Source organism: Orycteropus afer, unplaced genomic scaffold, assembly GCF_000298275.1.
Source record: "Orycteropus afer afer isolate SDZICR_OR568_19922 unplaced genomic scaffold, OryAfe1.0 scaffold00103, whole genome shotgun sequence".
NCBI classification, from domain to species: domain Eukaryota; kingdom Metazoa; phylum Chordata; class Mammalia; order Tubulidentata; family Orycteropodidae; genus Orycteropus; species Orycteropus afer.
Genome location: NW_006921690.1, coordinates 4,273,131 through 4,285,817, shown reverse-complemented (window position 1 = coordinate 4,285,817; position 12,687 = coordinate 4,273,131). Strand labels below are relative to the sequence as shown.

At 38.1% G+C, this 12,687-nt stretch overlaps 1 protein-coding gene across 1 annotated transcript in view; it reads left to right on the top strand.

Moving 5' to 3' along the window:
* Positions 1 to 153: 153 nt before the first annotated feature.
* The window catches only part of CAPRIN1 (cell cycle associated protein 1), a 35,046-nt gene continuing 22,512 nt past the window's right edge, over positions 154 to 12,687 (top strand). Inside the window, exon 1 of the mRNA XM_007943267.1 lies at positions 154 to 363. Within this exon, the coding sequence (XP_007941458.1) occupies positions 154 to 363 (210 nt within the window). The remainder of the gene's footprint in view (positions 364 to 12,687) is intronic.

Below are 12,687 nucleotides of genomic sequence, written 5' to 3'. Positions count from 1 at the left end.
CTCTTCCTGGCCTTGCGGCGCGCATCGCCCCTCCCCCACCCGCTCGCGCAGCCAGCCGCCCGCTGCGCGTTTTGTCCCGCGTCTCTCCCCGTCCGTCTCCTGACTCGCCGCTCTTGTCTTTCCTCCCGCTTTTTCTTCTCTCACTGTCTAAAGATGCCCTCGGCCACCAGCCACAGCGGCAGCGGCAGCAAGTCGTCCGGACCACCACCCCCGTCGGGTTCCTCCGGGAATGAGGCGGGGGCCGGGGCAGCTGCGCCCTCTTCCCAGCACCCCGCAACCGGTACCGGCGCTGTCCAGACCGAGGCCATGAAGCAGATTCTCGGGGTGATCGACAAAAAACTTCGGAATCTGGAGAAGAAAAAGGTGCCAGGAGTTGGAAGGGAGGGTTTCATGCGGCCGGGCCTTGGAGCTGCCTCCGACAGGCAGGGCCCACCGGATCGCGGTGGCTTTCACTTCTTTCCGTTGCTGGCGCTCTGCATCCCCACCACTTGTCCTTTCCCCACTTCTTCGCCACCGTAAACAGTTTCGTGCCCACAGAACGGGCTTTTGGGGGAGATACTTGTCACCTGACCCAGATGTGGCGGTGCCCCCTGGCCTGTACTACTCGAAGTCTTTTACGGATCTAGCGTTTTGGGACGGATATGGGTGGGGGCGTATTGCTAGGATTAAACTGGACGGTGCCCTTGTGTCCGTTATCGAGGCCGCGGGGAGGAATGAAGGGGAGGGCTCCGGGCTCAACCGACTGCCTCGTGCGGTTGGGGGGGCCCTGTGTCTTTCAGCAGTGGGGTCTGACCACTCCTTTTCCGTACACTTGAGGCCTACTCAGTGTGCCCTTTTTTTGCCTTGGGAGAGCGGTGTATTGAGAATCGTAAACTAGAATTTCTTTTCCTGCAGGCTCATGAAGGGGTTCGATTTGCTACCCCCACCCCCTAACTCATGGGCTCCCCTACGTTTCTTTGTTTCAATTGTCTAGGTGCCCCTTGAACTTCACGCCCCAGTTAACCCCGAGATGGATTTCTGCAGCGATTTTTTTTGTCTCTAGGGTATTTTAAAATGGGGCCGGGGGAGACTGCAGCGATTGAGAGTCGTTAGGAAGGGGGTCGGGGTTAGATTGAGGCGATCGCTCGGGCTCTGGGCACATGGAGAGAGCGTCTAACATGGCGGCGGCTGAGGGGAGAGGGAAGCGCTTTACAGGAGCTGCATTGTGAGCACAAAGCGAAAGCAGAGGGGGAGGGCTGAGGCCAGGCAGCCGCCCCGATGGCCGCCCTCGGGCCTCCCTCCCCCCCAAAATCGAGCCACACCTACAATATTTTTAGATTGAATATTTAGTCAGTCTAGGACACACCATGAGGTAAATCTTGAAGTCGGTCTTTTGTTTTATGCTTTCAGCACAGGATAGTCAGTGTACCATCTCTGAGACACGTGGGTGTTGGGTGAGTGGGTGTGGGTGTGGGTGGGTGGAAAGGCTCTGGGCCTAGTGAATAATTCAACCTTGAGTAAGATTGGAGATGGGCAGCGAACAAGAAATCAATGGCACAAAAAATGAAGACAGTATTAAGTTTTGCTTTTTACCTTAAAAAATGAAACACTAGTAAGATAAGTTCTGCTTGTTTGTCTCTAGTACAACATATATATTGTAACATTTTGAATTTTCAAGAAATCTAATTTTAAAATACTTGTTTAGCTAGCTACTCAGTAGTGTTACTTAAGATGTTAATGTGGTGACTCTGGCTAAAATTTGGTCTGTGGGAAATAAGTTGAAGATAACTGGTGATATTTAGGCCTCATCGATTGTAAATACTCACTGATTTTTTTACATTTATGAGGAGTTTCCAAACATGACATTTATATTTGATCCCTGTTTCCCTCCCTCCAGTATTGAAAGCACGGAACTTTTCTTGAATCTTTTGGGCGTTATTTGAAATTGAGATGACTAGTTACGAGATGTCTCACTTTGCCAGTCCTTTATTTTAATAGACAACTGTGTTTATCAATAAGATGACAAAAGTATTTTAAATGGACAGGAGTAGCTATGTTAAAATATAGAATAAGCATGCCCAAGGCTAGTATCTTCTGAGTCTGCCACGTGATTTTTAGTTTTTGCTTATCTCTTTGGAATTTAGACTAACTGATATTTAAAATTTCTCTAAATGTAATAAACAGTGCTGTCAATCTGGTTGATGTTTGAATAATTTTCATAATTTCTGGGAAACTGCCACTTTATTCTGGGATAGGAATCAAGATAAATAATGATTTAATATTTTAAGTGTAGACATTTTAGCATAGACATTTATATTTTAATGACTGAAACAATCCTTCAAAGGGGCTAACACAGGATCAGGCAAGTGTGTTTCTACACGTTGGTGAAGGAGCTCTGGTAGGATAGTGATTAGAAAACCTTCAGCTGCTATCAAAAGGTCAGCGGTTTGAGAGCCACTCTGCTCCATAGGAGAAATATGAGGCAGTCTGCTTGAGTAAAGATTTACAGCCTTAGAAAACTTTGGGGTAGTTCTCTGGAGATCGTAATGCAATTATTACAAAGATTGTAGACAGGTGGACACTTAACAAATAACATGAAGTAACAAGTATATTTCTTATCTTTTTTTCTGCTTTCTCAGTATTTTAGGTGCTAGATAACAGGGAAAAGGTAAAGGCACAGTTAAGTGAGGTTTTTTGATAAACCAGAGACTAAGCTACCTACTTGTTAAATAGGTTGGCAGTACTAAGGTTGTGACTTAAGTGTTAATAAAACTATGTTTTACTTATTCAGAAACGCAGAACATTTGGATTTTCCTTTAAGCATATCTGGTTTCTAGTTAAGAGTTTTTCAATATTCAGATGATTTTACTGTATGAAAGGATTTAACTGATTGATTTTTTTAGTAGTCAGTGAGCATTTCTAATGCACCTAAAATTTGCTTTACAGATTAGTTTTGAACCTCTTTAGAAGCACAAATGGAGTAGTAAGATGCAATTTACCAGTGGGGTTTCTTTTTCCTGAAGTTTGAGCTGTATTTCAATCTTGACTTATTCATATTGGAGCCTTCTAGACCAAATGCCTGTTCCATAGCTTCTGAAATCAATTATCTTGCCAAAAATTACTAGTAGATATGTAGTATCACTTATTAAGACATAGATAATTGAGCCAGTTTTATGTAAAAAAATTATTTGCTAATGTTTTTGTAATTTGAACTGTTAGAGAAGATCTGAGCATTTGGTGAGAATGCATGCTTGACGTTGAAATACCATATTATGTAATGCAACTAAATGGCTAGGTGTTTTTTTGAAGTTTGTGCTTACAAAGACTACATGAATGTTTAGCAAAGAGAAATACAGTTATAATAGATAATCAAGTGTAAAACACTATTTACAAATATTTTCATTGTAGTTGAAGTACAGATACTGAATTGGGTAATTAACTGCCTAGTTTTCTTTATTACTTGGTACAGGATGAGACCCCTAGGCTAAGGATGATGATACTTGAAAACTAATCTTGATTTTACTCAAAAAGACAGCTTATTTGATATTTTAAGATGTAATCGGCTTTGGTGCAGAATCAAAGATATTTTAAATAGATTTAAAATTGCTGTGTTTTTGGTATAAACATTATAGATTTAGACTCCAGTGACTTTGGTTGGTAAAAGATTAACCAGTGTTCTTTTCCTTAAAAAAAAAAAAAAACAGGCTGACAACTTGGTAACCAATAACATGACCAGAACTGAGAGCCAAGAGTGTTGTAGTGCTTTTCATATATTACTCCCTAAAGTCTTTATACTCTATATCTTTCACTTAATATTGTTTTGAAAAAACGACACTGTCATTGTAAGAAAGGATAACATTTGTTCTTTTCAGAGCATTGCAATGTGCCTTGACTTAGAATTTTCAATGTGACTATTGTATAGAATTTTCTGGGTTAAGAATAAAAACATTCTTAACTATTTCATAAATCTTTTCTTGCTAGCATCTAAAGTTTTATCTTGACGTTTAAGATCTTCGATGTTTTAGCTTTTCCGTTGGTTGCAAGAACTATATTCCTCTGCAATGCAGAGGACCAGATTATACTTTGTTTTGCATTCACCTTGTCATGGGAAAAAAGCTGTGATGCTTAATTAATTTTCCTCTGGTCTTTGTGTATGTGTGTATCTGACATAGGTATTTAAAACCTGAATTTAACATGGTGAAGCTGTGAATTGTAGAAGTTTGCATTTCTCTCATGCGATAATCTGGGTACTTTTTAGTGGGGTGAGTAGAATCCTAAGTATTAAAATGAAAGTGGATAGTTTTAACCTGGGCAAATTATTTTATTATTATTTTAATTCTTACTATTTGAATTAGAGCACATTGTGTGATGTATAGATAAGTATACAATTTGCCATAATTTTATAAATTTCATAGCTTAAGGCTAGATGAAAATTAGTACTGTTTTATCATTTTTTAAAAAAATTATTTACAAAAGGTTGAACATAACAGTTTCATATCATGGCCTTAATTTTACTACCATAATGTGAAAGAGTCTAAGATTTGTAAGAGTTTAAAAGCATCTTAGGATTTTAGTCCAATTCATTTTACAGAAGAGGAAATTGAGATGCTCATGTAATAACAAAGCAGGTTGGAATGTGATATCCAAGGTCTCTTGTAATGTTTTATTGGAATAATTAAAAGTTTTAATGCTGTATAACGTGAATGTAATTTTTCATGTTGCTGATCACATAGAACCAAGTAAGCCTTATGCTTCAAATCCTTAGTTTTAATTTCTCTATTTAAAAACCTTGAATGCAAAAGTAAAGGTTTTCAATTCTTCATTCATTGTTAGACTGTTACCAGTGCTGTCTCATTGTTAAACTTTGTGTTTGTCCAGATTATGGTCCTGAGAGTAACAGTACAGGTAAAGTTCCATTCTGTCAGGTGTCTTTGGAACATCCATATTATTGTAAAAGTTTAAACTCAGAAGTTTTTCTTTATGCTTTGGTAAACCCCAAGTACATATATGCTTAGTTAGTACTAAGATTTAGTATGTCATAAGCCAGAAAACTTTGCAAAGGGCATTATTAGAAGAGAGAAGTTGGGGATGTGACAGACTTCCCATCTTGATTTTTGTATTCCATGCTCCTGATATTTTTTTTTTTCTGAGGGAAATTATTGATACATGTGCAGTAGAGAATAAGGGGAGTCTCAAAAGAGGAAATTCAGCCAAAGTTGTATCTGTAAGTTTCTTGACTTTAATTCGTTTCTTTTATTTCTTCCCACTAGCTGTACTAGTGCTGCTATTGGATAAAATATGAGTGTGAAAACATTGGTGAAAGAGTTTGCTGGGTAGAGTTTAAAATTCACACTTCCTGAGGAAAGAGGAAAGATTGTGTTTCTCAATCATGCTCGACTACAGTACTGTCTGCTTCCTCTAATTCTCTATATTGCCTGTTGTCTGTATCTGTTGACATTTTTATATTGCCTTGTCTTACCTTTTATGTTTTCATGAATTTGGTGATAAGCTCCTTGAGAGCAAGGACTAATAACCTCACTGTGCCTTCTACATCATATATCTAAATATTTTGCTAGTTTTACTAACTCGGTATGTGTAAGTATTTGTAACTTCACAGAAAACCCTGTTAAAATGGGTTGGTCCATAAGGGGAACACTTTTTGTATAGAGCTTTTACTTGAAATGTTATTTGTTGAAATGGAGTTTTCCTGATAATTTTTTGAAGTGAGTAAAGTTGATGAGGGAGGAGGCAAGTAGAATACTGTTTTAAAGTTTGGGTATTGTAAGATTTCTAGAGAGTTGACACTTCCCTCAACCACTTGGAGGGGGATCTATGTAGGAGATGCTGGATAGAGTGGGAGAACAATGTGGATCAAAACTAAGTTATTAAAAAAAAAAAACCAAGCTTGTTGGTCTGATAGAGACTGGTGAAACCTCTAAGACCCCTAAGGCCCCTAGTGGCCCTTCAAGTCTGGAATTGAATTCCTGTGGCTTCCAGCCAAAAAAAAGACTGGCTATGGGCTGAACATTTACATCATGTATGTACATTACATACACTCCTTGGAGAGATCAGTCTTTGGAGAACAGAAGGGTAGTGTGTGCATGGGAGGGAAGGACACAGGGAAGAGGTATCTATGGGGAGGAAGTTGGAAGGGAACTGTTACATTGTGGGAATTGCAGTTAGTGTCATGAGACAAAATATGTATGAACTGCTGTTTGGGAAATGAAATTGCTCTGTAAACTTCTGCCCAAATCACAATAAAATGAAAAGAAAAATTCTATTTAAAAAAAAAAAGTTGGCTCTTAGGAAAGTATAGATAATTCTTGGCATTAGAACCATTGTAAATCATTAGAAATTTCATTGCATTCCTCTTAATTAAAACTGTTATCCAAACATAGAAACAACTAAAATATACTTTAATCATTGGAAAGAATGTTTTGGTTTCCATTTTAAATTTTGTATCTTTTTCTATTGAACTCTCCTGAGGAGTATATAAATCATTTCATTTTATAGACTCATCCAGGTGAGTAACTTGGTTAAGAAGCTAATGCTTCATAAGACACCCTTTAAGATAGTCTATGATCATATGGTTTGTTTTGTAAGTGCACAAGCTTTAGACTGTTTTCCTTCTAAATTTTTGTTATTTGGTTGAAAACAACACAGCAAAACATACACCAATACAACAGTTTCTACATACACACAATTTAGGGACATTGATTCCATTATTTGAGTTGTGCAACCATTCTCAGTTTCAGAAGAGTTATTCCTCCCTTATTAACATAAACTCATTGCCCCCTAGGGTTCCTATCTAATCTTTCAGGTTGCTGTTGTCAATTTCATTCCATACAGATAGTTCTTAAGAGTCCATAATGCTCAAGGCAGAAGTTTATTTCTAGTTAAGCTAAAATAATTGTTTGGTTTTAAGATTTGAGGTGATATTTTTGGTTTAAAGTTTAAAGATTATCTCAGGGTAATAGTTTCAGGAGTTCATCCAATCTTCATAGCTCCAGGAAGTCTGGAGTCCATGAGAATGTGAAATTCTGTTCTACATTTCCCCCCTTTTGATCAGGTTTCTTCTATAGAATCTTTGATCAAAATATTCGGTGATGGTAGCCAGGCACCGTCCAGTTCTTCTGGTCTCATGGAAGAGGAGACAGTTATTCATGAAGGCAGATAGCCACACATAAGTTTCCTCCTTCCTCTGTTGCTTCAGGTGAATAGTGACCAATTGTGCTTTTGATTGTCGTTTTTTAAATTTTATTGTAATTTGGGTGAAAGGTTACAGAGCAAATTCATTTTACAAGTTTTAGACCTTTGAAGCACAGAATTCTAAGTGGTGCTAGAATTTTTTTTCCCATTAGAGTCCGTTACTTCCATTCATTCATGGATAATTTGTACTGTGACAAAATAAGTGCTTTTATAAGATTATCTTTCATGGTTCCCCACCCCCCCTCCAAACAGGACAAAAGTTTGGTCAAATTAAACTCCAGGTTACTTACCCGCTTGAAAAATTAACTTAAATGGGATCTTAGGCAACATCTAATTTACTTTTACTAGTGATCACTAATCCAACATTCCTGGTGGGTGTTCAATTAGTTTTCTAGGAGATGATGCTCATTTCTCAGTGAAAGTCTGTTTCATTGTTGGGCAGCTGTTAACGTTCTTGATATCAGAGTCACACCCTTTCACCTTTGTTATTTAATATTTTTGTTTTCTGGAACAACACAGACTTCTGTGTGAGCATTTCTTATGGCTGGTTATGGAACATCTATGGATTATGCCATATGTTCTCTCTACCTTCCTTTTTAAAGTTAAGAGCGTTTTGCTTCTCTTTTCTGTCTTCTATGAATTCTACTAATTCTCAGTTGAACTTTAGAGGGTGAACGAGAGGCAGTCAGCTGTCTGAAGTTGGAACTGATATTTCTGAGTGAAGAGTGGGAAATGTAGAGAATATGGACTTGAAATAACATCTAGAAAGACCATGGTAGTTTTTTCATGTTGTCCCCTCCTAATCTTGCCTATTGTGACTTTTCACAATTGTCTATTTGAAGAATTTTTGGTTTTTGGAATTTACTATCTCTCTTACTATATCTTTTCTAGTTGTATAATTTTTTAAATGTTTTTAATTCATGCATGGAATTTGTTGACATACTGGTAAGGAAGGAAAAGATCAGTAGAACAGCTTTTTTGGATTTTGATGTCAGCACTACACATAAAGTAGCTTTGGTGGTGTTGAAAAAATCTGGGAAAAACGGAAGACCTAGATATATTGTAATTTGGAAAGTGGCAGCAGCAGAGGTAGAAGTGAAATGTTTCAATGGCAGGAATTCAGAGTGGCATTGTAAGGAGGGAGGAAGGTGTTGAACCTTAAATAATTATCTGGAATTTATGACTTTAGGCAGGTTATTTAGTTTCTATCTTAACTTTTAGGTGAAAAATGATTTGTAATGGTACCTTCCTGGTAGAGCTAGCTACCCGATTATTTAGATTTGAATGTCGCCTAGTGCATACTGTCAATATCATAAGCAACAAAGAAATAGGAGATAGAGTTGTGCAAGAGTGGGACTGGGCAGTACTTGTTGGGGTAGTGTCCCAGAGCCACATGACTATATATCTTTTGACATCTAGGTATAGGAGCCTTGATGGCACAATGGTTAAGCTCTCTGCTGCTAACCAAAAGGTCAACAGTTCATACCTACCAGTGGCTGTGTGGGTGAAAAGACCTGGCGATCTGCTTCTGTAAAGGTAACAGCCTAGGAAAGCCTGTGAGAGAGTTCTACTTGTCCTATAGGGTTGCTATGCATGGGAATTAACTTGGTGGCATACAACAATAGGTAACATCTGTCCCATGGTTCCCCTTCAAAGACTCTAATCTTGGAAATGGCCTGATTTTCATCTTGCTCATGAATAGTGCTGTACTAGAATTTGATTTTTAATATGGTATAGAGTGCTAAGTAGTTGAAAAACAAAAAAAAACAAACTCACTGCCATCGAGTTGATTCTGGCTCATAGTGACCTCCTTTGGGTTTCCGAGGCAGTAAATCTTTATGGAAATAAATTGCCCATTCTTCCTTCCATGGAGTGGCAGGTGGGGTTTGATTGGCCAACCTTCTGGTTAGCCGTCAAGTGCCTTAGGCACTATGCCACCAGAGCCTCCTAGTAGTTGAAAAGGAAACCTAAAATTTAATTTCAAGATAATATAAGAGGGCAGGCTTGTTTATCAGCATTTGTGGGGTAGGCTTTCATACGATATCTTTTTATGCTAGGAAAACTGTTGCGTTCTCTAGAAAAAAATAACTTTTTTTTGATGTGGATGATTTGAGAAACTGACCGATTTGTATCTTACTGCTTGTAACTGACCACTACTGTATCCTTTAGGCAGCCCTGTGTTGATTTAGGGAAGAACTGCTGTGTGCCAGGCAGTTAAAAAAACTAAGCTCACTGCTGTCCAGTCGATTTGACTCATAGTGACCCCTCCTTGGGTTTCCAAAGCAATATCACTGGGGAAGTAGACCTGTAGTGGTTGCGAAAGAGCTTTTGATTAAGTAGGTGTGGGTTGGGGCTGACAATTTACATTTCTAACAAGTTCCCAACTGATGCTAATGCTGCTTGGTGTGGGGACTACACTTTGAGAAACACTGACAAAGACCAACAAAGGGTCTCTGCTCAGAGTCCATGAGACCAAGCAGTGTTTTGTGCTGTTGTGCATGGAGTTTCCATGAGTCAGGTTAGACGGCACACAATGGGCTTGGTTTCTGCTCCATGATGCTTGGGACCTCAGCTGGGAAAATGAAAGCTCAGTTATTCAGAGCTCTTACATGTGACCTCTCTATGTGACTTGGTTTCCTGATAACATGGTAACCTCAAGGTAATTGGACTTTTTATATGATGGCTCTGGACCTTCACTGCTAATATTTCAGTGGAAAGCAAACAAGGCAGAGATGCATTGTTTCTGACTCAGCCCTGAAGTCATACAGCATCACTTCTTCTGTTGTTATTGATTGAAGCAATCATAAACCCACCCAGATACAAGGGCAGGGCACTTGAACTAGGTCTTAATTGAGGGAAGGAAGTTTGGGCATTCCTACTTCCGTAGTGATACTGCCTCAGAAACCCAAGGAGGGGTCGCTATAAGTTGCAGCCGACTTGAAACTAAGTTTGTTATTGTGTAAAAAATTGGAGTTTTGCTACTATAGGATGGAGTTCATACTCAAGGATTATTGTAGGTGAAAGTTACAATAATATCCTGAAATCTGGAATTCTAAATACTCTTATTTTACCAAAATTACTTACGTATACAAAACGAAGCATAAAGAAAAAAGACCCACCCATAATTCTGCCACTTGTAGCGTTGTTTTCAATGTATAATTTTAGATTTGTGTTCGTATTCACAGCCATTTTTCCAGAAATTTGATTTAACATCCATTTTGATTATTGTGTTTTAAGGTCTCGAGACATTAAATAATAAAGTTAAGATAATTATATAAAACTTTCCCATGGAGTATATACAGTATGATTCTTGTGTCCCATCAAGTTGATTACAATTCCTAAAGACCCTATAGGAAAGAGTAGAACTGCCCCATAGGGTTTCCTAGGCTGTAATTGTTGTGGGAGCAGATAGCCAGCTTCTTCCACAGGAGCTGCTCAGAGGTTCATACTACTGACCTTTTCAGTAGCATCTGAGCATTTAACCATTGCACCACCAGGGGTCCATGGTATGCTTACTGTGTATTAATTTCTAGATTTAGCAATTTTTTTGGAGAAAAGGTGTAATAGAACAAAAATATATTAAATGCCAGGTATAAGCTAATAGCAGTTTTTCATTGCCAGTTAAGAATTTTAATTATTCTAACACTGAAGGAATTCTGATTGTGTTACTATTTTGGAATATTCTAAGTTATAAATTAAAAGTTTTTTAGTTATTGGGAAAAAAAGCAGCTATACCCTGTTTTAAAAGTGAATGAACTATATTTATTGATCTTCAGAATGTTCCCGAGGTCACTTAGTAGTAGATATTTTGTACCTGGGGTTAGGCCTGGCCAGATCAGTATAAAACCCTTGATTTTTTTCCAAGGAATAGACTTGGACTTTATACCTGTTCAGCTGGAGGCTGAAATAGTTCACCTAAGAATAAAATTGGATACTTTCATCAAAACAGAAACTCACTGCCGTCGAGTTGGATCCGACTTAATAGTGACCCCTCGTTGGGTTTCCGAGGCGGTATCAATACGGAAGTAGATTGCCCACTCTTCCTTGCGAGGAGCAGCTGGTGGGTTTGAACCATCAGCCTTCTGGTTAGCAGTCAAATGCCTTAGGCATTGTGTCTCCAGAGCTTTCTATCCTGGTTTCATTTACCTCCAATATCAGTGAGAAATTGTGATAGGCTTTTCTGTGTAGAGTGGAATGGTCATGTAAGCAGAAAATGGATAATTTGACGTAAAAAGAATTATTAGCATTGCTTTTCAACTTGTTTATGGCTCTGTATGCCCTTTATAGGAGTCTTACTTTGTATTTTGTTTATTTAATCAATTTGATTATTGTTAAGGGTAAAGAATTGTATGTTTGTAATTTATTGGGCTTTAATTTTTTCCCTTTTAATGTAGGCCTCTGCTTATTTCCTATCCCCCAACTGTTAGAACAGTAACTAAACTCTTGAAAGTGTTGCGTTACCTCAATATTTTGCCTTTTGGATCTTACCTGATTAGTAGTAGCTTGCCTCTGTTGTTTTTATCTTAGGGAAAAAAGGTGACCTTAAACCAGAGGTTAGTTTTCCACTTCCACCCCTGTACATTTAACTCCATTTGTGAGAAAATAGTCCAGTGCACTGCCCATACAGGAGGAGGAAGCCTGAAAGTTATCTCATGTTTAGGGATAATGGATGAGGTGCATCAAAGACTGTATGCTCACTATTTCAGGAAAAATAAACTCTTTATACCACTTATTCACATGAATTCTTGTTGGGGGACAATATTTAGAAATTTAAGTTGTATATAGCTAGTGTTTGAACTCATCTTTCACAATGATTCCCCTTTCATACACTATTTCTCTAGTGTTAATTGATTAAAGGTTATTTTTTTGGCCTACTTCTTTATAAAATTTAGCACTTTCTAGATTTGCTTATTTCTTGGAGGATAAGCAGGAGGATCTCAATCTCAAGTAAGTTGTGGTCCTCACTTACCCATGTATGTGGGAACCATGTGTCTCACATATCTGATGCATACCTTTTTTGAGAAACCCTAAGAATAAACAATATTATGTCATTGGTTTACAATATTTGGTATTGTTATACATGTTTGGAGTATAGTTAGGCACTGCATGACCTCTAATTGGGCAGCTTTCAGCTGCATATATGTCTGGTCCTGTAAGGTTATAGTAGAATTAGAAATCCTGATCTGAGAATGATATGTAGTGAATGCAACAGCTTCCTGCACACAGCACAGGTATTTCATGTCTCTTGTTTATAAAGCGATTGCACTGCCAGGCTTATAATTGAGTATACAATATATGTATAACTTACAATACATATGATAGTCATAATAAATGCCTGTGTTACTGGTTTATGTATGTATGGTACTTTCTGTTATTTTAATGTGTATTTTCCCTATTTACACATAAAACTTTTACCGTATAACAGTGTATGCTTTGACTCATAGCAGCATTCAGTCTCATGTGTTGTATGTTCTTGAGTGTTGTAGCATTATCTCTCAG